At 45.0% G+C, this 24,211-nt stretch overlaps 1 protein-coding gene across 1 annotated transcript; it reads right to left on the reverse strand.

Moving 5' to 3' along the window:
- Positions 1 to 3,452: 3,452 nt before the first annotated feature.
- On the reverse strand, positions 3,453 to 24,167 carry ACAD8 (acyl-CoA dehydrogenase family member 8). Its single transcript, XM_053595795.1, has 11 exons — positions 23,955 to 24,167; positions 20,811 to 20,911; positions 20,238 to 20,407; positions 18,107 to 18,216; positions 17,604 to 17,680; positions 16,789 to 16,926; positions 14,746 to 14,881; positions 14,556 to 14,653; positions 14,052 to 14,204; positions 13,026 to 13,128; positions 3,453 to 4,281 (listed from the first exon to the last, which is right to left on the reverse strand). The coding sequence occupies exons 1-11, from the start codon at positions 24,061 to 24,063 to the stop codon at positions 4,229 to 4,231; spliced, it is 1,248 nt and encodes a 415-aa protein (XP_053451770.1). The 5' UTR covers positions 24,064 to 24,167; the 3' UTR covers positions 3,453 to 4,228.
- Positions 24,168 to 24,211: the final 44 nt, after the last annotated feature.

Genomic DNA, 24,211 nt, shown 5'->3' on the forward strand with positions numbered 1-24,211 from the left:
ACTTTTTTTTTGATCAACATAATTTAAGTGTGCCTCAAAAGTTTAACCATAGGTTTAAGTGTGCCATGAGATACCCTGTTTCCCCGAAAATAAGACATCCTCCGAAAATAAGACCTAATTACAGGAAAGATAAGACGTCCCCTGAAAATAAGACCTAGCGTATCTTTGGGAGCACACCTTAAAATAAGACACTGTCTTATTTTCAGGGAAACAGGGTAGAAAAGGTTGAAAAACACTGTCTAGGCTCTTTGGATCCCCCTTCTCCACAGCGATCCCCCTGTCTACTCAGGGTTTTGCTGATTGTTATACCCAGGGATAGCAAGGACTTCTGAGCAACAAAGAGAACAAATTTTGGGTAGAATAATGTATACAGAAACATTTAGATAATGCCAAGTAGGATTGTTGGCCATGAAGCTAATGAGGCTTACGCTTCAAAGATGGAGGGGGAGCTTAGCAATGCATTCATGTGCTTATTATATGTTTTTATAAAATTGGCAAAAAGCAATGCAATCCTGTCATTTACCTGAAAGAAAGGCAGACCAAAAATATTTGGTATTTAGCACTAATGGACGACCAGTTACCATCTGATATGTTTTAAATGTTCTTGAAAGAGTTGTGTTACAACTTCAGTCTGACACTGGCGTGTCTGAGGAAGTCACTTATTCTCTCACAGCTTGCTGTGTTCATTTATGAATGAGCTTACTAATTGCTGGTAATATTTACTGAGTGCTTTGTTTAATGTGCTCTTTTCCAAGCCCTTTATGTGGATTCTTTCACTTGTTTCATCAAATGTTCTGTGACATAGGAGGTTTTTTTGTTTTTTTTTTTTTTTTTTGTAGAGACAGAGTCTCACTTTATGGCCCTCGGTAGAGTGCCGTGGCATCACACAGCCCACAGCAACCTCCAACTCCTGGGCTTAAGCGATTCTCTTGCCTCAGCCTCCCGAGTAGCTAGGACTACAGGCGCCCGCCAGAATGCCCAGCTATTTTTTGGTTGCAGTTTGGCCAGGGCCGGGTTTGAACCCGCCACCCTCGGTATATGGGGCCGGCGCCCTACCCACTGAGCCACAGGCACCGCCCGACATAGGAGGTTTTTATTTTCTCCACTATACACCAGAGGAAATAAGCTAAAGAGAGTTTAAGCGATTTTACTTAAGGTCACACAATTAGTGGCAGAGCTGGAGGTCAAATCCAGATGTAGGGGCCTGAGTCCAGGGCCCCATCTCGGAACCTACCAGCAGCACTGACAGAGGCTGAGGGGGAGCTACGGGATTAACAACACAAATCAATTTCAATTTCAAGAGATGTGTAATCCCCAGCAAAGTGCTTTAGAGAAATCTTAGGATTTTTAAAGTAAAAATATAACCAGATAAGCACTAAAGTAAACAGGGTATTTGTAATTTATCAAATCTATGAAGGATGAAGAGAAAATTTTAATAGGTGACTTATTCTTCTGTGTAAATATATAAAATTAAAGCTATATATAGGCAGTGCCATAGCTCAGTGGGTAGGGCTCCAGCCACATACACTGAGGCTGGCAGATTCGAATCCAACCTGGGCCAGCTAAAAACAACAATGACAACTGCAACAGAAAAACAGCTGGGCATTGTGACAGGTGCCTATAGTCCCAGCTGCTTGGGAGGTTGAGGCAAGAGAATTGCTTAAGCCCAAGAGTTGAAGGTTGCTGTGAGCCGTGAGGCCACAGTACTCTACTGAGGGTGACAACTTGAGACTGTGTCTCAAAAAAAAAAAAGCCATATATATATATTTATATATATAAAGCTATATATATATTTATATACATAATATATTATTATAATACATATTATAAATAATCATTATAATGTATAATTAAAGTAATTACATTTCCCCCCAACTGTGATATTATTAGAAGTATTTCAAATACTTATTAGAGTCAAGACAACCTAGCATCCATGATGACTGAAGTCATCATGACACACGTGATCACACGGCAGCCCGTGCCCTGGACACAGCGGGCACATCTTTGTTCTTACCACCACGTGTCTACAGCCTCCCCGTCCACAAGCCCTGCCCACCCTGAGCCGTGTCGGGTCTCCACGCATCCTGCTCTGACATGGCACCAGCAGAGGCTTTCCTGGAGGTGTGCACTGGCTCTGCTTTTCTCCCTTGTGAGAGAGGCAGGTGTGCCGTGCGAGAGATGAGCTCCAAGTTCGCCGTGTTCTTGATGCTTGTGTCAAATCCCTTGCCAGGGAAACTGAAATCTCTGAATACTAAGTGAGGATAACAGTGAGAAATGCACTTTTAATAACTATCATTTCATCAAAATCTTACCCAGGGGACAAACATCTGTTTTTGTTTTCAGTCCGAATAGGAGCCTCTCAGAAGCAGGTTTTCAGAAAGCAGCCTTCTTCCCAGGGAGGGCTGGCGTCCATGGTGGCATGGGTAGCCCCTCACATGTGCTGTCTTTCTCTTCAGGCACAAAGTGCCCCACACTCCGGCTATTTGAGAATGTTTTTTCCAGGGTGTTTTTTTTTTTTTTTTTTGAGGTGGGGTCTATGTTGCCCAGGATGGCCTCAAACTCCAGCACTCAAACAAGCCTCCGGCCTCAGTCTCCCAAGCAGCTGGCATTACAGGCTGAAGCCACCATGCCTGGTTCGAGAACCTATTGGCTAGAGATGTCTTCCCTTCTGTCCTTCCCCACTCACCTTCATCCCACATAAGCATTCCAGAATGTTCTCAGGAATGAATTCATCCCATCACATCTTCTCACTGTTCACCAAATAAACCCTCACTTGTGGCTTTCCTAACTCTCCAACCAGATTCAACTTAATTTTTCTTTCTCTCCCTGCCAACCCCAAACCACAATTAAACAAAAGTATCGATAACTTTCGCCCAAATCCTGTATTTTTCCTGCTCCTGGTTCTTTCTGTCTGAAAGGGACATTCTTGATTCTCTTTAAATATTCCGAATTTTCATTTTTTTCTCTCCAAACTGACTTGTAATTAATAAATATCTTCCTAGGTATAGGTCACTTTTAGGTCACTAGGAAAGTTTTGAGACAGGCTGTGTCATGGTCCATTATTTCACTTCCAAGAAACACAGCGGAAAGGGCCCTTTCTGATTTACTTGTGCAAGTTTCAACTTGTTCAGTTTATCAGTGCTGCTAGGAGGTCTTGACCAACATGTTTTTCTATAGAGATGAGAAAAGACAATAACATAATCATTTATAACAAGGTTCCCCCAAAGTCCTCACCTTTGAATATTACTTTAAATCTTTTATATATCATAAACAATTGTTGTTGGCAAAGCTATTACTAATTTAGGGAGCCTACTTTTTAAAAGTCAAATTGATCAAGATGTTTGATTATTGCTTTAAAATCCAGTTGAATGTTTAATCAAATTAAAAAATAAAAACAGTCGTAAAGGCTTAGTTACAAGGATAATATGAAAACCAAGTTTAGTAGACCCAGAGACAATACAGAAAGGGGTAGACTTTATTTGTCAATATAGTGATTAAAAATATTTAAAAAGAGGAAGGAGCAAATTCATAAAAGGAAACAAGCACTTGGAAAGTACTTATCAGGATGGGTTATGGAAAATCTGCGTCCCAATCCTAGACCACAGGCTTCTAAAAATGAAAGACAACAAATATTCAAAGTTCCAAATAATCTCAGCCCTTGATACTCAAGTAGTCCAGAAGTGGAAATAAACCCCAAATCACAGCTCAGGAGCAGTTTCCCAAATACACATTTTATCATGATTTACATTCAGAGGAGTGCTATCCAGAGAAACCCTTTGCATGCTCAGCTGTGCCACAGAGAACAGAAACAGACGAGAGAGGATTCTCCCGCCATTTTCCCCCGGACATAATGCTCTATAATCAGAAGAGCTTCTGTGGAAGTTCCCAGGCTCTTAGAAGAAGGATCCAGGGACCCAGCAAAATGCAGACAAATCAAGACACTGTGGATCCGGGAAAGGACTTTGGTTTGATGGTGAATCTTCACTTGTCACCTTCCTGGCATTAGTAAAACAAGGCAGTTTGTTTTCCTGTGACCCTTCCCATCAGGGCAGCTCTTCCAGTTCCACTGAGGACTCTGCTGTGTGCACACAGAGAGCATGTCCTACGCTGGAAGTGCTCAGCCCCTCAATCTAGTCCATGATTCATTTGGAACAGAAAGGCCCATGCAGCAGCCCTCACCACGGACAGCAGGCACACTGCAGGCCACACGAGAACGCCAGCGTGGGTGCTACTCCTGCAGCAGGCTTCGCGAGATCAGCATCCTCATCACTTCATTGCTTCCTGCAAGACGGACAGAGAAGGAGGCTTCAGTAGCAGCAAAGTTCGGAAGTTCACCAAAGCTCTGACCAGGCTGCTCGAAGTCCTGTTTAGGACAGTCGTGAATTTAAAATAGAAGCACTGCTTTTCTCTCTGGGAGGAATAGGATGATCACAGACCTCTCTCCAAAGTATAGAAGAATGTCAGGCAATAAATAATATTTACTTTAAAAAAGTCCAAGAGGAGATATACCAAAATATTGGAATTTCGAATACCAAAATATTATTCTGAATGTAGAAACATGGGTGATTTTTTTCTTCTACTTTTCTTATTTTTCATAAGTTTTTGATAGTAAATATAAATTTTTTTAATAATCAGAAAACTGAATTATAAAAGAAGAAAACCCCTGAAGCCCTGAAAAGGGGGTATCAATTATTTGCTTCATTTTTAATAGTAGCCTTTAACGCAAAGAAAAATAGAAACCCCCTTGAGGAATGAGTAAACACAGTATCAAATAAAACCAAATCTAAAATTTTAGATTTACCCAATAGTAAAGTCCATGATAAAACAAAGTGGTAAAGTGACCAGTACCCAAGTTTTTCTACAAATAAACGTATTTGGCTTTTCACATGTATTACAGCAGTGTTAAAAAACAAGAGTTAGAACATAGGGGAAGTTTTCCACCCTCATAAAAGCCAAGTGAGAAAGTAACTGCCAAGTCTGATGGAAGGAAGGAGAAGCAGGGGACCTCAGGTGAGCACCAGCAACTGAGCTCAGACACATGCTACCAGAGCAGAGCCACAAACAGACCTCAAGAAGTCTGTGATTCGGACTTAACTCCAGAGAAGGGGCCTCCGAGTGTGGTTTCCAGACAAGCAGTGGCAGCCACACTGGAAAACTTGTTAGAAACACAAATTCTAAGCCGGGTGCAGTGGCTTGCACTTGTAATCCTAGCACTCTGGAAGACCAAGGCAGGTGGATTGCTGGAGCTCACAAGTTTGAGACCAGCCTAAGCAAGAGCAAGACTCCCTGTGTATTAAAAGAAAAACTAGCTGGTTGTCGTGGCAGGCACCTGTACTCCCAGGTACTCAGGAGGCTGAGGCAAGTGGATCTCCTGAGGAGTTTGAGGTTGCTGTGAGCTATGACACCATAGCACTCTATCCAGGGCAATAGAGTAAGACTCTGTCTCACAAAAAAAAAGAAAAAAAAAAAAAGAAAGAGAGAAGGAGGGTGGAGCAAGATGGCAGCCGAGTAACAGCTTCCTTGCATCTGGGCACCGTGAGTCTGGGGATATAGGACTCCAGGCATCTCTGGCTGGTGGGATCTGCCTATCATCACCCCTGAGAGGATACAGGGAGTCAGCGAGAGACTTCTGGACCCCAAGAGGAGGACTAAAACAGTGGAAAACCGGCAAGTGGTCGCGTGTGTTCAATCCACCTAAACCCGCCCGCAACTGTAAGTTCAGTAGCAGCGAGACTGCAAACCAGAAAGGCCTTACCTGTGAACTGTTTTGGTGTCTTTGGACTTGGCACTCAGCTGAACTGCCTTGGGGAGAGCCTGAGCGGGAGTGCGGAGAACTTTGGCCTTTGTCTAGGGCCCCAGTCTGAGCCGCTGAGCCAGACGGAGCTAATAGAGTTTGGCTCTGGGTCACAGGCAGACATTGTGAGCGATCTGCCCTGGCAAGCTCCGCCCTCAGGGTCGCAGAGCTGGAATTGGGTGGGAGCTGGTAACCCAGCGACCAAGTAGCCTAAGGGCGGGGTCTGAGCCGCCTTGCAGCCCTAACCCTGGGGGCAGAGGGAGACCAGTTTTGACACACAGGGTAAGTGCATAGCCACTTCAGCAGTGATTCCAGCAACAAGCACTTCCCTGAGAAAGCTTCTGCTCAGTAAGTGAACAAGTTCAAAGTGCCTTTTAAGTGGGCTGAAGAGAGATTTAGGGTGTCTACCTGCTAGGGTTTGAGAAACTAGCAGCCTCCAGTCATATCAGAACTGTGATTAACATCTCATACCCCAGAAGACCACGTGTTGCCCAGACAATATTCATTTCCATATACATACTGCTTTGTTTTTGGTTGCGTGTGTGTTTTTTTTTGTTTGTTGGTTTGGTTTCTTTTTTTTGGTTTGGTTGTTTTTTTTGTTTATTTTGACGTTCTAGATTGTTGTTTTGTTTTTTAAGTTCAACCTTTTCCATACAGATCCTTTTTCTTTCTCAATTTTTCTAGTTTAATTATAATTTCCCATTGCTGCCTATTTCAATAATCAGAACTTCATTTTTGTTAGTGTTTCTACCACTATTATTTGGTTTTTCCAGCCAATTTTATCCCGTAAGGTTTTCTGTTTGCTTGTTTTGGTTTGATTTATAGCATTTTTGTCTTTCCTCTCTACTTGGTGAGGTGGGGTACTGTGTCTGATCAGGTTAGCAAAGAGCTGCTGACCTCAAGGGAACCACCCCACTTGGCACCCCCAGGAGGTGTTTTTTTTTTTTTTTTTAAGGTTGTATCAAAGTACCCTACTGTACACCTATATTGCTCTGTCTCCCTCTTTCTGTGCCTCTCTTCTTTTTGTCAATATTCCTTTCACCCAACCACTCTCCTTTCTCTATTTTTCTTTTTTTTCATTTTTTTCTTTTTTTCTTATCACTCGGTCCTCATTTCTTTCATCGCTTTTTTGCTCTTAAACCTTCTCACCCTTCTGGTCCTGTAACCCTTAGTCCACAGGCACAAGAACTTAAAGAGCAAGAGGAATTGAAAGGAAAATTAGGGCAAGTAAACAGATAAAAGAAATCACCCATGAGGAAGAATCAGCAGAAAACTCCAGGCAACATGAAGAACCAGTCCAGAACTACCCCGCCAAGGGACCATGAGGTAGCTACTGCAGAGGATTCCACCTATACAGAAATGTTAGGAATGACAGAAAGGGAATTTAGAATACACATGTTGAAAACAATGAAGGAAATGATGGAAACAATGAAGGAAACTGTTAATAAAGTGGAAAATAACCAAAAGGAAATTCAAAAACAGAATCAAATAAGAGATGAACGATATGAAGAATATAAAAAGGATATAGCAGAGCTGAAGGAAATGAAACAGTCAATCAGGGAACTTAAAGATGCAATGGAAAGTATCAGCAACAGGTTAGACCATGCACAAGAAAGAATTTCAGAGGTAGAAGACAAAGTTTTTGAGATAACTCAGATAGTAAAAGAGGCAGAAAAGAAGAGAGAGAAAGCAGAACGTTCACTGTCAGAATTATGGGACTTTATGAAGCGTTCCAACATACGAGTTATAGGAATTCCAGAAGGGGAAGAAGAATGCCCCAGAGGAATGGAAGCCATACTAGAGAATATTATAAAAGAAAATTTCCCAAATATCACCAAAGATTCTGACACACTGCTTTCAGAGGGATATCGGACCCCAGGTCGCCTCAACTCTAACCGAGCTTCTCCAAGACACATTGTGATGAACCTGTCCAAAGTCAAGACCAAAGAAAAGATTCTGCAAGCTGCCAGGAGTAAGCGCCAGTTGACCTACAGGGGAAAATCCATCAGAGTGACCGCAGACTTCTCTAATGAAACTTTCCAAGCAAGAAGACAATGGTCATCTACCTTTAATCTACTTAAACAGAACAATTTTCAGCCCAGAATTCTGTACCCTGCTAAGCTAAGCTTCAAAATTGACGGAGAAATCAAATCATTTACGGATATACAAACATTGAGGAAATTCGCCACAACAAGACCAGCTCTACAGGAAATACTTCAACCTGTACTGCACACTGACCACCACAATGGATCAGCAGCAAAGTAAGAACTCAGAAATTAAAGGACAGAACCTAACCTCCACACTGATGCAAAAGATAAAACTAAGCAATGGACTCTCACAAAATAAGACGAATAGAATACTACCACACTTGTCAATTATCTCAATAAATGTTAATGGCTTGAATTCCCCACTGAAGAGACATAGATTGGTTGACTGGATTAAAAAACACAAGCCATCCATTTGCTGTCTGCAAGAAACACACCTGGCTTCAAAAGACAAATTAAAGCTCCGAGTCAAGGGTTGGAAGACAATTTTTCAGGCAAATGGAATTCAGAAGAAAAGAGGAGTTGCAATCTTATTTTCAGACACATGTGGATTTAAAGCAACTAAAGTCAAAAAAGACAAAGATGGTCACTTTATATTGGTCAAGGGAAAAATACAACAAGAAGACATTTCAATTCTAAATATTTATGCACCCAATTTAAATGCTCCCAGATTCTTGAAGCAGACCTTACTCAGTCTGAGCAATATGATATCTGATAATACCATCATAACAGGGGACTTTAACACTCCTCTTACAGAGCTGGACAGATCCTCTAAACAGAAATTAAACAAGGATATAAGAGACTTAAATGAGACTCTAGAACAACTGTGCTTGATAGACGCATATAGAACACTCCACCCCAAAGATAAAGAATATACATTCTTCTCATCACCCCATGGAACATTCTCCAAAATTGATCATATCCTGGGACACAAAACAATTATCAACAGAATCAAAAGAATTGAAATTTTACCTTGTATCTTCTCAGACCATAAGGCACTAAAGGTGGAACTCAACTCTAACAAAAATGCTCGACCCCACCCAAAGGCATGGAAACTAAACAATCTTCTGTTGAATAACAGATGGGTGCAGGAAGAAATAAAACAGGAAATCATTAACTTCCTTGAGCATAACAACAATGAAGACACAAGCTACCAAAACCTGTGGGATACTGCAAAAGCAGTTTTGAGAGGAAAATTCATCGCTTTAGATGCCTACATTCGAAAAACTAAAAGAGAGCACATCAACAATCTCACAAGAGATCTTATGGAATTGGAAAAAGAAGAACAATCTAAGCCTAAACTCAGTAGAAGAAAAGAAATATCCAAAATCAAATCAGAGATCAATGAAATTGAAAACAAAAGAATCATTCAGAAAATTAATGAATCAAGGAGTTGGTTTTTTGAAAAAATAAATAAAATAGATAAACCATTGGCCAGACTAACGAGGAATAGAAAAGTAAAATCTCTAGTAAGCTCAATCAGAAATGATAAAGGGGAAATAACAACTGATCCCACAGAGATACAAGAGATCATCTCTGAATACTACCAGAAACTCTATGCCCAGAAATTTGACAATGTGAAAGAAATGGATCAATATTTGGAATCACACCCTCTCCCTAGACTCAGCCAGGAAGAAATAGAGCTCCTGAACAGACCAATTTCAATCACTGAGATCAAAGAAACAATAAAAAAGCTTCCAACCAAAAAATGCCCTGGTCCAGATGGCTTCACTCCAGAATTCTATCAAACCTTCAAGGAAGAGCTTATTCCTGTACTGCAGAAATTATTCCAGAAAATTGAGGAAGAAGGAATCTTCCCCAACACATTCTATGAAGCAAACATCACCCTGATACCAAAACCAGGAAAAGACCCAAACAAAAAGGAGAATTTCAGACCAATCTCACTCATGAACATAGACGCAAAAATTCTCAACAAAATCCTAGCCAATAGATTACAGCTTATCATCAAAAAAGTCATTCATCAAGATCAAGTAGGCTTCATCCCAGGGATGCAAGGCTGGTTTAACATACGCAAGTCTATAAACGTTATCCACCATATTAACAGAGGCAAAAATAAAGATCACATGATCCTCTCAATAGATGCAGAAAAAGCATTTGATAAAATCCAGCATCCTTTTCTAATTAGAACTCTGAAGAGTATAGGCATAGGTGGCACATTTCTAAAACTGATTGAAGCTATCTATGACAAACCCACAGCCAATATTTTACTGAATGGAGTAAAACTCAAAGCTTTTCCTCTTAGAACTGGAACCAGACAAGGTTGTCCTCTGTCACCTTTACTATTCAACATAGTGCTGGAAGTTCTAGCCAATACAATTAGGCAAGACAAGGAAATAAAGGGAATCCAAATGGGAGCAGAGGAGGTCAAACTCTCCCTCTTTGCTGACGACATGATCTTATACTTAGAGAACCCCAAAGACTCAACCACAAGACTCCTAGAAGTCATCAAAAAATACAGTAATGTTTCAGGATATAAAATCAATGTCCACAAGTCAGTAGCCTTTGTGTACACCAATAACAGTCAAGATGAGAAGCTAATTAAGGACACAACTCCCTTCACCATAGTCTCAAAGAAAATGAAATACCTAGGAATATACCTAACGAAGGAGGTGAAGGACCTCTATAAAGAAAATTACAAAATCCTCAGAAAGGAAATAGCAGAGGATATTAACAAATGGAAGAACATACCATGCTCATGGATGGGAAGAATCAACATTGTTAAAATGTCCATACTTCCCAAAGCAATCTACCTATTCAATGCCATTCCTATCAAAATACCAACATCATACTTTCAAGATTTGGAAAAAATGATTCTGCGTTTTGTATGGAACTGGAAAAAACCCCGTATAGCTAAGGCAGTTCTCTGTAATAAAAATAAAGCTGGGGGCATCAGCATACCAGATTTTAGTCTGTACTACAAAGCCATAGTGCTCAAGACAGCATGGTACTGGCACAAAAACAGAGACATAGACACTTGGAATCGAATGGAAAACCAAGAAATGAAACTAACATCTTACAACCACCTAATCTTTGATAAACCAAACAAGAACATACCTTGGGGGAAAGACTCCCTATTCAATAAATGGTGTTGGGAGAACTGGATGTCTACATGTAAAAGACTGAAACTGGACCCACACCTTTCCCCACTCACAAAAATTGATTCAAGATGGATAAAGGACTTAAACTTAAGGCATGAAACAATAAAAACCCTCCAAGAAAGCATAGGAAAAACACTGGAAGATATTGGCCTGGGGAAAGACTTCATGAAGAAGACTGCCATGGCAATTGCAACAACAACAAAAATAAACAAATGGGACTTCATTAAACTGAAAAGCTTCTGTACAGCTAAGGAGACAATAACCAAAGCAAAGAGACAACCTACACAATGGGAAAGGATATTTGCATATTTTCAATCAGACAAAAGCTTGATAACTAGGATCTATAGAGAACTCAAATTAATCCACATGAAAAAAGCCAACAATCCCTTATATCAATGGGCAAGAGACATGAATAGAACTTTCTCTAAAGACGACAGACGAATGGCTAACAAACACATGAAAAAATGTTCATCATCTCTATATATTAGAGAAATGCAAATCAAAACAACCCTGAGATATCATCTAACCCCAGTGAGAATGGCCCACATCACAAAATCTCAAAACTGCAGATGCTGGCGTGGATGTGGAGAGACGGGAACACTTTTACACTGCTGGTGGGACTGCAAACTAGTACAACCTTTCTGGAAGGAAGTATGGAGAATCCTCAAAGCACTCAAGCTAGACCTCCCATTTGATCCTGCAATCCCATTACTGGGCATCTACCCAGAAGGAAAGAAATCCTTTTATCATAAGGACACTTGTACTAGACTGTTTATTGCAGCTCAATTTACAGTCGCCAAAATGTGGAAACAGCCTAAATGCCCACCAACCCAGGAATGGATTAACAAGCTGTGGTATATGTATACCATGGAATACTATTCAGCCATTAAAAAAAATGGAGACTTTACATCCTTCGTATTAACCTGGATGGACGTGGAAGATATTATTCTTAGTAAAGCATCACAAGAATGGAGAAGCATGAATCCTATGTACTCAATTTTGATATGAGGACAATTAATGACAATTATGGTTATGGGGGGGGAAACAGAAAGAGGGAAGGAGGGAGGTGGGTGGGGCCTTGGTGTGTGTCACACTTTATGGGGGCAAGACATGATTGCAAGAGGGACTTTACCTAACAATTGCAATCAGTGTAACCTGGCTTATTGTACCCTCAATGAATCCCCAACAATAAAAAAAAAAAAAAGAAAGAGAAATGCAAATTGTCAGGCCCACACTAGACCAGGGGAGCAGAAACTCCAGGAGGCAGAGAGACCCCATTGTATGAAGTCCCCACTGAAGCAGCCATATTCCTTCCCTGAAAGTCACTCAGCAAAGCCTCTGCCCAGCTGCTCTTCTACAGGGTTGAGTCCAGCTACTTGCAGCAGCAGAACAAGTCGTAGAATTTCAAGACTTAGGCACTGGCTCGAGAGAGTGGAGAAAGGCACGCCCCAAGCCAGACTCCAGCAGCTGACACATTTCCCAGACTGTCCCAGCTCACACATTTCCCAGACAGAATGTTTGCGACTACCAAGAAGACACCCTTATACTGATGGTAGCTCATATTTACCCTGTAAAAAACTGTATAGAACAGTGGTTCAGTGGTTCTCAACCTTCTTAATGCTGTGGCCCTTTAATACAGTTCCTGGGGGTTGCGATCCACAGGCTGAGAACCGCTAATATAGAACCTGTGAGATCCCTGAAACCAGGAACTATATAACAGTAAATAATAGCCCCTGCTGTAGCCTTTAACGTGCTTTCTCATAAATTCTCTCAGTTCGAGCCTTCTCTCCAATCTACAAGGAAAAGGAGCACTAACAGAATGATCCGATGCCCTCCTGAAGATGACAAAGCAGAATGACCTGAGGCCCTACTGAAGGTGACAAAGCAGTCTCCTGACTCCAGGCTGGTGCCCTTTCTAATGCACCAACAGGCCACTTCCAGAGCAGGGCTGGGGAAAGGAAGGAAGAAGCCAAAGACAGACAGGGCGAGATGGGACCAAGGGGCTGGGCTAAGCCCTGCTCCTACACTGATCCCGAAAGGAAGACAATAATCTTGGGCAATTTTTACCTTCAAGAATTTGGTGGACCCTGGAGTCCCGCACATACTGCTGGACAGCATAATCCTTCAGGTAGCCATAGCCTCCGTGCATCTGTAAAGCCTGGTTGCAGATCTGCAGGGAGACAGGGATCAAACGTCACTGACAGTGGAAGACTGGAGGGCAGGCGGCTTCCCTCCCTACCACAGCCCCGGTCAATCAGCCTGCCGTAAACTAATGAGGAAGAACAGCTCACAGCCAAGCCCCAAGAGGGGTCCACATCCCATGTGGTCAGAGACTACAAGGGCAGTTTGCTCACTGAGGCCCACCAGGCAGGCAACCCAAAGACCTCTGCCTTTGTCACTTAGAATCTGCTGGGCAGAAGCTGCCCACAGCTGTCCTGGCTGGGATTATATGACGCTAAGGTGCCACCTAGTGGACACACAGCTTGACTGTGGCTCTGCCCCTGACAAAGCAAACATGGCAAAGAGCTAAATCCGGGCAAGAGGCATTGGTCTGCTGTGAACCTTGCAAAGGCGGTGTCTCATCTAGAACACAACCACACAACAGTGACATAATGAAGTACGTAACGGCACAGAGCAGGCCAAAAGCCTGCTGTGAAAGCTTCCATACAGCTTCTCAAAAGTTCATTTAGATCCTGGGCAGCACCTGTGGCCCAGTGAGTAGAGCACCGGCCCCATATACTGAGGATGGCGGGTTCAAACCCGGCCCAGGCCAAACTGCAACAAAAAACAGCTGGGCATTGTGGTGGGCACCTATGGTCTCAGCTACTTGGGAGGCTGAGGCAAGAGAATTGCCTAAGCCCAAGAGCTGGAGGTTGCTGTGAGCTGTGACATCACAGCACTCTACAGAGGGTGAGAAAGTGAGACTCTGTCTCTCTAAAAAAAAAAAAAAACGTTCATTTAGATCCTTGCGCATCAGGTGGTCCTACAGCATCCCAGGAAGGGTGTGTTCCAAAGCTGACTTACGCCTCTCAAAACCCCCAGGCCTAGCAGCTGCCCACCCATCCCAGGATAGCCTGAGGGCTTATCACATACAGCAAAGCATTCATCCGTAGCGAACAGCTTGGCCATGGAGCACAGGGCCACTGCATCTTCCCGCTCCTCCTGCAGAGCCACCGCGGCATTGCGGATCATCAGTCTCGAGGCCACCAGCCTTGTTGCCATATCAGCTAGTTTGAACTGCAGGTACTGCAGCAGCAGGGAGAAGGGAAGAGACTACGGAGGGGCTGAGGCCAGCACCTGACCCAGGACCCTCAGGAAGACATCCCGCATGGAGTGCCTTTGCTAAGTGAACCAAAGCTTCAAAGGCTCTTCCTTCTCTGCAGAGAAACTTTGCTGCGTTATGAGTTCTCAATCCACTTCACTTGCTCTGTGCTCTAATATCATTGCCTCTAAAAAACATTACTGATGGAGACAAAGCACAAGCTCTGGCTAAGAGTGTGGGAGGTCTCCCAAAGGGACATCACAGCTTCTGTCTCCTAAAGAAGGCCTCAGGGGCTGCAAAGAGTGGAGAGCCGTGCAGAGGTACCGGGACTTTACCTGGTTACTGGCCAGAGGCTCTCCAAACTGCTTCCGGACATTGAGGTGGTCTCGGGTGAGGATGACTGAGGCATGAGCAGCCCCCAGAGAGCAGGAAGCTGGAGTGAAGAGTGCCAACATCCCAGCTGAGCCACAAGGACACTGCTTGCCCCAGCCTGCTCCCTCCTCACCTGCCCCTTCATGTCCTCACCAACATTGATCCTCCCTCCATTCAGTCCTTTCATGGCAATGAGGAAGCCCTGCCCCTCGTTCCCAATTCTGTTGGCCACAGGGACAGCACAGTCTTCGAAGATCACAGCTCGGGTTGGCTGGGAGTTCCACCCCACCTGGCAAAAATCAGGGACTGTGTGGCTGCCCAACAATCCACGGGGCAGGACGGCCTTCCCTGTAGACAGAAGTCTGTGAGGTATGGGTTCCAGTACCCTGGACTCAGACCCACAAGAACTTAAAACAAGGAAAAAGAGAAAGTTCAGATTTAAAGGCTTGTCAACACTCAACGAAGACTTTGTTCAAGCTAAACATTTTTTTAACTTACTGAATCTACGTTCTAATGTCTATCCTGCTAGACTCACCCACAAATGCTTCCCACACCTTTTAGGAATGTGGCAGAATCTGCCCTTGTTTTTGGTGCCTCTATGAGTACACTCTTTCATAAGAACAGATAGTATAAGGATTGTTTGGAGAAACTGAATTTACATGTAAAGGTCTTAACAATAGCATACTTCTCCTTATAGAAGCTTACTGTTCCAAAACGATGTTGTAGTGAGGTTGGGGAGGATGTTGGCAGCACCTGGTCTAGCACTTAGCTGCAGAGTGATAGGTGTGCGGGCTCAGGAGAGCCGGACATGCACCTCTTTTCTTCACTCAGTAGTTATAACATCATAGTAGTAGCTTGAAATCAGCCACAGTGAGAATACTTACATTACAGAAATGGGCAAACACTATAAATGTTTGTTTTTCCCAGAGAGCTGATCTGCCGTGGACGCGCTGGATATATCTGAGCCATAAGCTCGGGGAAGATTTTGCACACCTGAGATGTAGTCCATCTCAAGCAACTAATTAGCTTAGTTTTTCATCTTTGGACAAATCACCTGACTTCTTTGTGGCCTTCATTTTCTTTATATGAAATAAGGCAGCTAGACTGGAAAGCCAGCAGAGCCTCTTTATTCAAACCAAATCTTATTCAGATGCTTCACACCTTAATACATAGATTAAGGCCCACCCTGCTTGATTTCCTCTTCCAGGTAGTCTGAGGCTTCAAGGAACTCTAAGCTTTAGTGAGGCAGAGTTTGAAAATCACAAACTATAGAAAATATCCCTTCTAGCTTTGCATACACTACTGCCTTCACATCCTTTCCTTATATAAAAACACCCAGCAGTGCTCCTTTTTTGAAAAAATGAACTCTATCCCTAGGCCTTTTATTGAAGGTCCCCCACTCACCCCCAGGAGCTGGCATGATTCCCACATTAGTTCTATCTGCTATGTTATGAAAGAGAAGGGGCACTATACTGATAACTCCTTGGTAGGTGCAAGGGGTCAGGAAGGATTGTGCAGAAAAATATGGAAACCCTAGAAGCTATGAGAAAGAAGTACATTGAGGGGTTATTTCATTACCTGACTTCTCCCCAAAACTCCCAACTACATTAATAGTACAAATTTGTGATAAGACGACTATTTGAGGGTCCGGTACGAAAAACCTGAATGGGTTTCACCCTTATCATCAATTATAGTTATGTAATCACAGTTCTACTATTCATGACCTGGAAATGGGGTTTCATAATCCTGGGAATGTCTTATTTTCCAAAGTACCTATAGAAACACTGTCCTTCTTAGATTACTGAAATGCCCACTATCACCTCCAAAGAGTTTTATTTTTAATCAAAGAAAAGTGGACTACAAGCTTTTCATTCCTGAGAATTCTGGCTAAAAATCACAAGTTTTATACGTATCTCTTTATGGGGTAACAACACACAAAACGAGAAACTGGACAGGAAATACAGGCCAGAAGTAGAGGCAGGTGGCTTGTGGGACTTCCTGGCACACTCAGCTACTCTCCCCAGGTGGTGTTTCTTTAACACCGCCTGGTCTCTGTGCTTCTGTAAAAAATCCTAAAAACCCTATTTAGGTAGGTTGGCAGGTATGTGAGTCCATTTTCTGAGACAGAGCAGGAGCTGGTCAGGCAGGTGGCAGAGTCGAATACCTTCAATCACTTCCTGTCCAACAGCCACTCACCTTTTTCTCCTTTTTGCCAAAACTAAGGCCAGGAGTCCCCTTCTCAACAACTATGCAGGAGATGCCTTTGGGGCCTGGTCCTCCCGTTCGGCACATGACCACATAGATGTCTGACTCGCCGCCACCACTGATGAAGGCCTGTGAGGTTGGAGAAGTAGGGATCAGGAAATGCGTAAGTTCTGGGAGTCTAGCAGCTGGGAAAACCCCTGAAGTCCCCCCAACAATAGGACACTAACAAGTACGATGCCACAGAGAGACTGAGGAGGAGTCTACAGTAATTAGGGGACCCAGGGTTTGCTGGACAGAGTATAAAAAGGATAAACAAGTATTAACCTGGATGGACGTGGAAGACATTATTCTTAGTAAAGCATCACAAGAATGGAGAATCATGAATCCTATGTACTCAATTTTGATATGAGGACAATTAATGACAATTATGGTTATGGGGGGGAAGCAGAAAGAGGGATGGAGGGAGGGGGGTGGGGCCTTGGTGTGTGTCACACTTTATGGGGGCAAGACATGATTGCAAGAGGGACTTTACCTAACAATTGCAATCAGTGTAACCTGGCTTATTGTACCCTCAATGAATCCCCAACAATAAAAAAAAAAAAAAAAAAAAATGATAAACAAAAGTGAATAAAAATATCTGGAATCTGATCAGAAGACACAGAAACAGTGAGAGTGGATATAAAGAGAAATGGGTTGCGGTTCGAGGTTCTCTTCCTAACACATAAAAATTCTATGGGAATATTAACTTGCAGATGTCAGGGGAAAGTGAGTGATGTCTAAGCTCTGGGAAGGCAGCGTGCTAGTACCTTGGAGCCATTGAGGATATAATGATCTCCTTGTCGTTTAGCCGAGGTCAAAAGAGAAGCAGCGTCACTTCCGCTTCCTACAGCAGGTGTCAAAAGGGGTGAGAAAGTTGGTGCTGTCAAGGGAGCCCAGCGCAGTTCTGTCTCCTAGGAAATCTTCCCAAGAGACAAACAGCTCAGAGTGTGTCACTGTAAAATCCAGATGGCCAAAGGAATCATCTGTACTTGGTGGAAACTTGTGTCCGTTGGGCCACTGTCCAGCTGAGAGTATTTCAGGGAGCCTCTGCAAGCCGGTTCTGATCACCAGCCTGCAAGGCCTCTGCCCCATAGGCCTCTGGGTCCTGTGACACCAGGTCATGGGAATCTATTACTCCACAGCCTAAGTGCTGGTAAGCGGCAGTTCTGTGTCAAAGGCTGGAAGGAATGCTCGGGACTCCACCCACGTCACGCCTCTCTCCCAGCAGTGGGTAGCCCCGTGTGTATCGCCCGCAGTGCAGCAAACCCACCTGGTTCAGTAAGGCAGTAGGAAGCAAACTTCTCCATGGTACAGAGCGGTGGGCAAAATTTGTGCCTCTGTTCCTCATCTCCAAAGCTATCAATCATCCAGGCGCACATGCTGATAGTACACCAAGAAAAGACGTTGACAGAAACAAAGGTGCAAGAGAAAAGGAAACGGGAGACAGGAAAAGAGGACAAGGAGGAGTGAGTAGGAAGGAAAATCAGAGTGAGAAGTCGGCCTGGAAGGCAAGGCCGGGATTAAAACATATTCCTGGAGCATGTGCCATCCAGAGAGAACCAGGGTCAAGGTATTCACTGGGTGTTCACTCTACTTCTAGAGCGGTTCCATGAGCCCGTAACAATCAGAGTTATACTATGTAAGCACTTCCTGTCACTCTCTCAGATCACGGGTGGGTCCATCTCTGGACTGAGGAAAAGGGTGCCAGGACCCTGCCCACGCTCCTGGAGAAGGCTGCCGTACCGGCTCACTGCGGGATTTGGGAGAAGGCCGCTGTACCGGCTCACTGCGGGATTTGGGAGAAGGCCGCCGCACCGGCTCACTGCGGGATTTGGGAGAAGGCCGCCGCACCGGCTCACTGCGGGATTTGGGAGAAGGCCGCCGCACCGGCTCACTGCGGGATTTGGGAGAAGGCCGCCGCACCGGCTCACTGCGGGATTTGGGAGAAGGCCGCCGCACCGGCTCACTGCCCGCACCGGCTCACTGCGGGATTTGGGAGAAGGCCGCCGCACCGGCTCACTGCGGGATTTGGGAGAAGGCCGCCGCACCGGCTCACTGCGGGATTTGGGAGAAGGCCGCCGCACCGGCTCACTGCGGGATTTGGGAGAAGGCCGCCGCACCGGCTCACTGCGGGATTTGGGAGAAGGCCGCCGCACCGGCTCACTGCGGGATTTGGGAGAAGGCTGCCGCACCGGCTCACTGCGGGATTTGGGAGAAGGCCGCCGCACCGGCTCACTGCCCGCACCGGCTCACTGCGGGATTTGGGAGAAGGCCGCTGCACTGGCTCACTGCGGGATTTGGGAGAAGGCCACTGTACCGGCTCACTGTGGGATTTGGGAGAAGGCCGCTGCACTAGCTCACTGCAGGATTTGGGAGAAGGCCGCCGTACCGGCTCACTGCGGGATTTGGGAGAAGGCCGCTGCACTGGCTCACTGCGGGATTTGGGAGAAGGCCGCTGCACTAGCTCACTGCAGGATTTGGGAGAAGGCCGCCGTACCGGCTCACTGCGGGATTTGGGAGAAGGCCGCTGCACTGGCTCACTGCGGGATTTGGGAGAAGGCCGCTGCACTAGCTCACTGCAGGATTTGGGAGAAGGCCGCAGAACCGGCTCACTGCGGGATTTGGGAGAAGGCCGCCGCACCGGCTCACTGCAGGATTTGGGAGAAGGCCGCCGTACCGGCTCACTGCGGGATTTGGGAGAAGGCCGCTGCACTGGCTCACTGCGGGATTTGGGAGAAGGCCGCTGCACTAGCTCACTGCAGGATTTGGGAGAAGGCCGCCGTACCGGCTCACTGCGGGATTTGGGAGAAGGCCGCTGCACTGGCTCACTGCGGGATTTGGGAGAAGGCCGCCGTACCGGCTCACTGCGGGATTTGGGAGAAGGCCGCCGTACCGGCTCACTGCAGGATTTGGGAGAAGGCCGCTGCACTAGCTCACTGCAGGATTTGGGAGAAGGCCGCCGTACCGGCTCACTGCGGGATTTGGGAGAAGGCCGCCGTACCGGCTCACTGCGGGATTTGGGAGAAGGCCGCCGTACCGGCTCACTGCGGGATTTGGGAGAAGGCCGCTGCACTGGCTCACTGCGGGATTTGGGAGAAGGCCACTGTACCGGCTCACTGCGGGATTTGGGAGAAGGCCGCTGCACTAGCTCACTGCAGGATTTGGGAGAAGGCCGCTGTACTAGCTCACTGCAGGATTTGGGAGAAGGCTGGCTGCCCCAATTCCCTAAGCAGTACACAAGACAACAGAATCAAGCGCAACAGGCAGGAGCAGGCCTGCTGTGTACTCTCAGTCTAGCTCCTCAAGGACAATCGGCCTGAAAAAGTCCATTTTCTCTCTATGAATCTGAAATTCCCACCCATGTGAGCCCTTCACTGTGCTCTCCAAGCTTGGGCACTCACTTGTGGATGCTTATATAGGCTGTGGTGCTGGTGCAGCCTGTAGCCAAGGCTTCAAAGATGACAGAGGTATCCAGCCGTGACAGTCCAGACCCACCCACATCTGTGCGCACGTAGATCCCCCCAAAGCCCAGCAGGGCTGCCTTGCGCATCACGTCCACCGGGAACAGCTCCTACGTACAACAGAGAACAGCAGCAGTAACAATTCAGAGCTGGGGGTTTCTCTAGCGGGTCAGGTGACAACAGCGGGATGCCTGCACATGGGATTCTCTTAACATGCCTGCTTGTCTTACACTGACATCCGTTAGGATGTGCTCTGTAAGAATTGTTTTCCTGGCATTAAAATGTTTCTTATCTATAGAACTGTCTTGGTTTCACGTCCAAGTCTTTGTTCAGTTAAAAAAAGAAAGGTATCTACAAGATGATGAGAATGTCTTCTAGGAAAGGTGTTATCCATTATCATTTTTCTCACTTGCAGGGGAGACACTGATCAATCAGGACTACATGGAGATGAAGATAAGATGGCTGCACGAGGCAGTGGTTGGAGCGTCTACCCACAAGCATGATAACGCCTACCTTCTGGTCCCACTCTGCCATATTTGGAGCCATCTCCCGAGCAGCAAAGTCAAAGGCCACTTTCTGAAATTCTTTCTGCTCTTCATTCAGTCCCATGGAAGCTGTGGGCAGGATTGACTATGCTGAGTTCTAGGATAGGGGTTGGGAAGAGTACTGCAAAGAACCACGAGGCTGATGGGCGGCGCCTGTGGCTCAGTCGGTAAGGTGCCGGCTCCATATACCGAGGGTGGTGGGTTCAAACCCGGCCCCGGCCAAACTGCAACCAAAAATAGCCGGGCGTTGTGGCGGGCGCCTGTAGTCCCAGCTACTCGGGAGGCTGAGGCAAGAGAATCGCCTAAGCCCAGGAGTTGGAGGTTGCTGTGAGCTGTGTGAGGCCACGGCACTCTACCAAGGGCCGTAAAGTGAGACTCTGTCTCTACAAAAAAAAAAAAAAAGAACCACGAGGCTGAGACAGGGGACCTGATGGAGTGTTTCCCACACACAGCACAACCTTTAATGGCAGGAGAATAACACTTCAGTCATGAATCTGTTCCTCAAATGGTGGAGGGACAGTTTTCACACCCCCACAGATCAACCCAGGACAGTACATAGGACTTTCCTCACAGCTCTTACCCTAGCCCCTTATTAAAATACACTTGCAACCCTGGGGGCAGGGGCTAAAGTGGTAAAACTCTGGTCATTATGAGCAATGCTGAAGAGCACAAAGGAAAACTATGGAGCCACACTTCACAATAATTACTTCCGTGCCTTCCAGAAATGCAAAGTCCTCTAAAGAAAACAGACAAAGAGGCCCTTGCAGTGGCTCACACCTGTAATCCTAGCACTCTGGGAGGCTGAGGCGGGTGAAGTGCCCTAAGCTCACAGGTTCCAGGCCACCCTGAGCAAGAGCGAGACCCTGTCTCTAAAATAAATAAATAAATAACTGGGCGTTGTGGCAGGCGCCTATAGTAGCTACTTGGGAGGCTGAGGCAAGAGAATCGCCTGAGCTGAAGAGTCTGAGGCTATTGTGAGCTATGACGCCATGGCACTCTACTGAGGGTGACAAAGTGAGACTCTGTCCCAAAAAATAAAATAAAACAGGCAAAACCTGTTTCTCTGGGGCAAACCTAGGCATTGGTAATGGCTGTCTGTGTGAGCCAGGAGAAAGCACTCTGTCTGTGATCAGGACCCTTCATCAAAATGGGACTCAGAAATGTAGTAAGGATTAAGGATTAGGCTGCCTTGAGAAGCTTAGAGCAGAAACCTCTGTTGGGTACACAGTTAGGGATAAATGATTAATGGTTCTCTGGGGATCAGGTCATTTATTCACACAAACTTGCTGCTATAGACCATCACTCAAAGATCATTCACCAAAGAATATTTATTGAGTATTTACTATGTAGCAGTGCTGGGGTTACAAAGAAGACTACGGTGCATTCACATCAAGGATCACATAAAGAGCAACCAGGCAAACAGAAGTGCTACACAATTTCAATCCTAGTAAGAGGTCAATACATGTTAACAATTCTTCTTTTGTAAATGACTGCTTCTATTTAAAATAGTAGTTCAAGGAACTTAAGAAATAAATTTGAATTGCATTCTAAATAAATAACAGGGATTAGTTTTACACAAAATCATATGCACAAGTAAACACAATATAATTACACTTTTGTTTAAGTTACATAACAAATATAGTTCATTCTAGAAAAAAGAATGATTAACAAAAGGAGAGTACTGCTTGGAGAAAAAAGTGAAAGACCTAAGTTAAAAAGTAAATTATACACACACACACGCACACAAAAGTAAATTATATACAGGAAAACATGGGACTAAGTAAAAAACTTATGCTCCTAGAAAGAAATAACACTGTACAAATGAAACAAACACCAGCTCTCATGAACTTTGCCAGATACTGGCTGAGCTCAAGATGCCAACACACTAAAAAGGTAAAGCTAAACAGGAAAACAGGCCAAATGAAATGGGAAAAACCTTTATTGCACAGTAGCTCAAGTGGAAGATGAAAAAAAGAAAAATAAGACCAAACAATTCCTTACCTGCTTTGATATCAACAATGGTCACCTTGTTTACAAAATGTTAAGTAGGAGAACAGGGCACGGCCTTTTGAAGGAGTTTTAGGTCACTTAGAAGAAAATAATATTCTATACCTTAGTGTACTTTATAGATCTGTCAATCTAAGGGATTTATTCTGCTATAAAGAAAGCTGTTATTTGTTTAAAGTAAATTTTATTTTATTTATTTATTTATTTTGAGACTTTCACTATGTTCACAGCAACCTCCAACTCTTGGACTTAAGTGATTCTCTTGCCTCAGCCTCCCAAGTAGCTGGGACTACAGGTGCCTGCCACAACACCCAGCTATTTTTTTGGTTGCAGTTGTTGCAGTTGTCATTGTTGTTTAGCTGGCCCGGCTGGGTTCAAATCCGCTAGCCTCAAGGTATGTGGCCAGCGCCGAGCCTTAAAGTATATTTTAAAACATTTCAGAACCAAAAAAGGGGGGTCAGGTGCTTGAAAGAGAAGTCACAAACTGGCCAGTTATCCTTTAGTCCGGTTATTACATTCAAATTATTTGCCTGTTGCCTAAAAACATGCAAGTTTGTAATCGCTAGTAGTTTCCCACTTATAATAGTTAATCTTCCTGCCTGAGTTTCAACAGTGTTTTATATCTATAGGTGTTAGGTTATAAAATCTACAGTGCCAAAATACGTATACATATTTCAAGAAAGAAAATACGTTAAAATCGTAATAATATGTGCAGATAACGTTTGTCATCTTGTATATGATACATCTTGTGTCTCTTGTAATCGCATAAGGCGAATGTGCCTTGAGTATTACAATTTTAATGCAGTTATTTCCTTTGTTAAAATATGCGTATTTTTTGGCACCCTCCGGGCATAGGCAACCAAATCTTATATGAACCCTGGAGTTTTTATCTACCACCAGCAGCACCCAGCTTTCTACATTCTCACTACCTTTATGACATTGATAGGATTTTAAAAATCAATCATTCAACCAAGCAACACCAAAGTCACGTTTCTGCACTTCTCAAGGCTCCGAGGGTGACCAGATAAAGGTAAGTTATCCGAGCAGCGGGTGCCCGCCCGAGTCCCGGCCCCGTGGGTCCCCGCACTCCCAGGGAGGGCCTTACGATCGATGCAGGAGGTCACGCTCCGGCGGCCGGCGTGGGCGGGGCCCCGGAGCCCGCTGCGCAGGTGGCCGAGGCGCGCCCGGAAGCGCAGGCAGCCGCTCGCCAGCATCGTCTCGGTCCTGTCTAAATCTGGGTCCCGGCTCCCTCGACCTCCGCCAAGCTCGCGCTGTCCCGGGCCGCGGCCCGGCGCCCCGGCCGGCGCACCCTGGGACTTGTAGTCCACACGCAGGCCTCGCGGCCGGCTCCTGGCAGGCGCC

Source organism: Nycticebus coucang, chromosome 6 (assembly GCF_027406575.1).
Source record: "Nycticebus coucang isolate mNycCou1 chromosome 6, mNycCou1.pri, whole genome shotgun sequence".
Lineage (NCBI taxonomy): Eukaryota > Metazoa > Chordata > Mammalia > Primates > Lorisidae > Nycticebus > Nycticebus coucang.

What these genes read in the sequence shown, in the direction of transcription:
- ACAD8 (XM_053595795.1), bottom strand. Translation starts at nt 24,063, where the DNA reads ATGCTGGCGAGCGGCTGCCTGCGCTTCCGGGCGCGCCTCGGCCACCTG. An exon ending in CTACTGCCTTACTGAACCAG is followed by an intron (nt 17,681 to 18,106) that starts GTGGGTTTGCTG and finishes CACCTGCTGTAG; the next exon opens with GAAGCGGAAGTGACGCTGCT. An exon ending in CTACGGATGAATGCTTTGCT is followed by an intron (nt 13,129 to 14,051) that starts GTATGTGATAAG and finishes GTCTCCCTGCAG; the next exon opens with ATCTGCAACCAGGCTTTACA.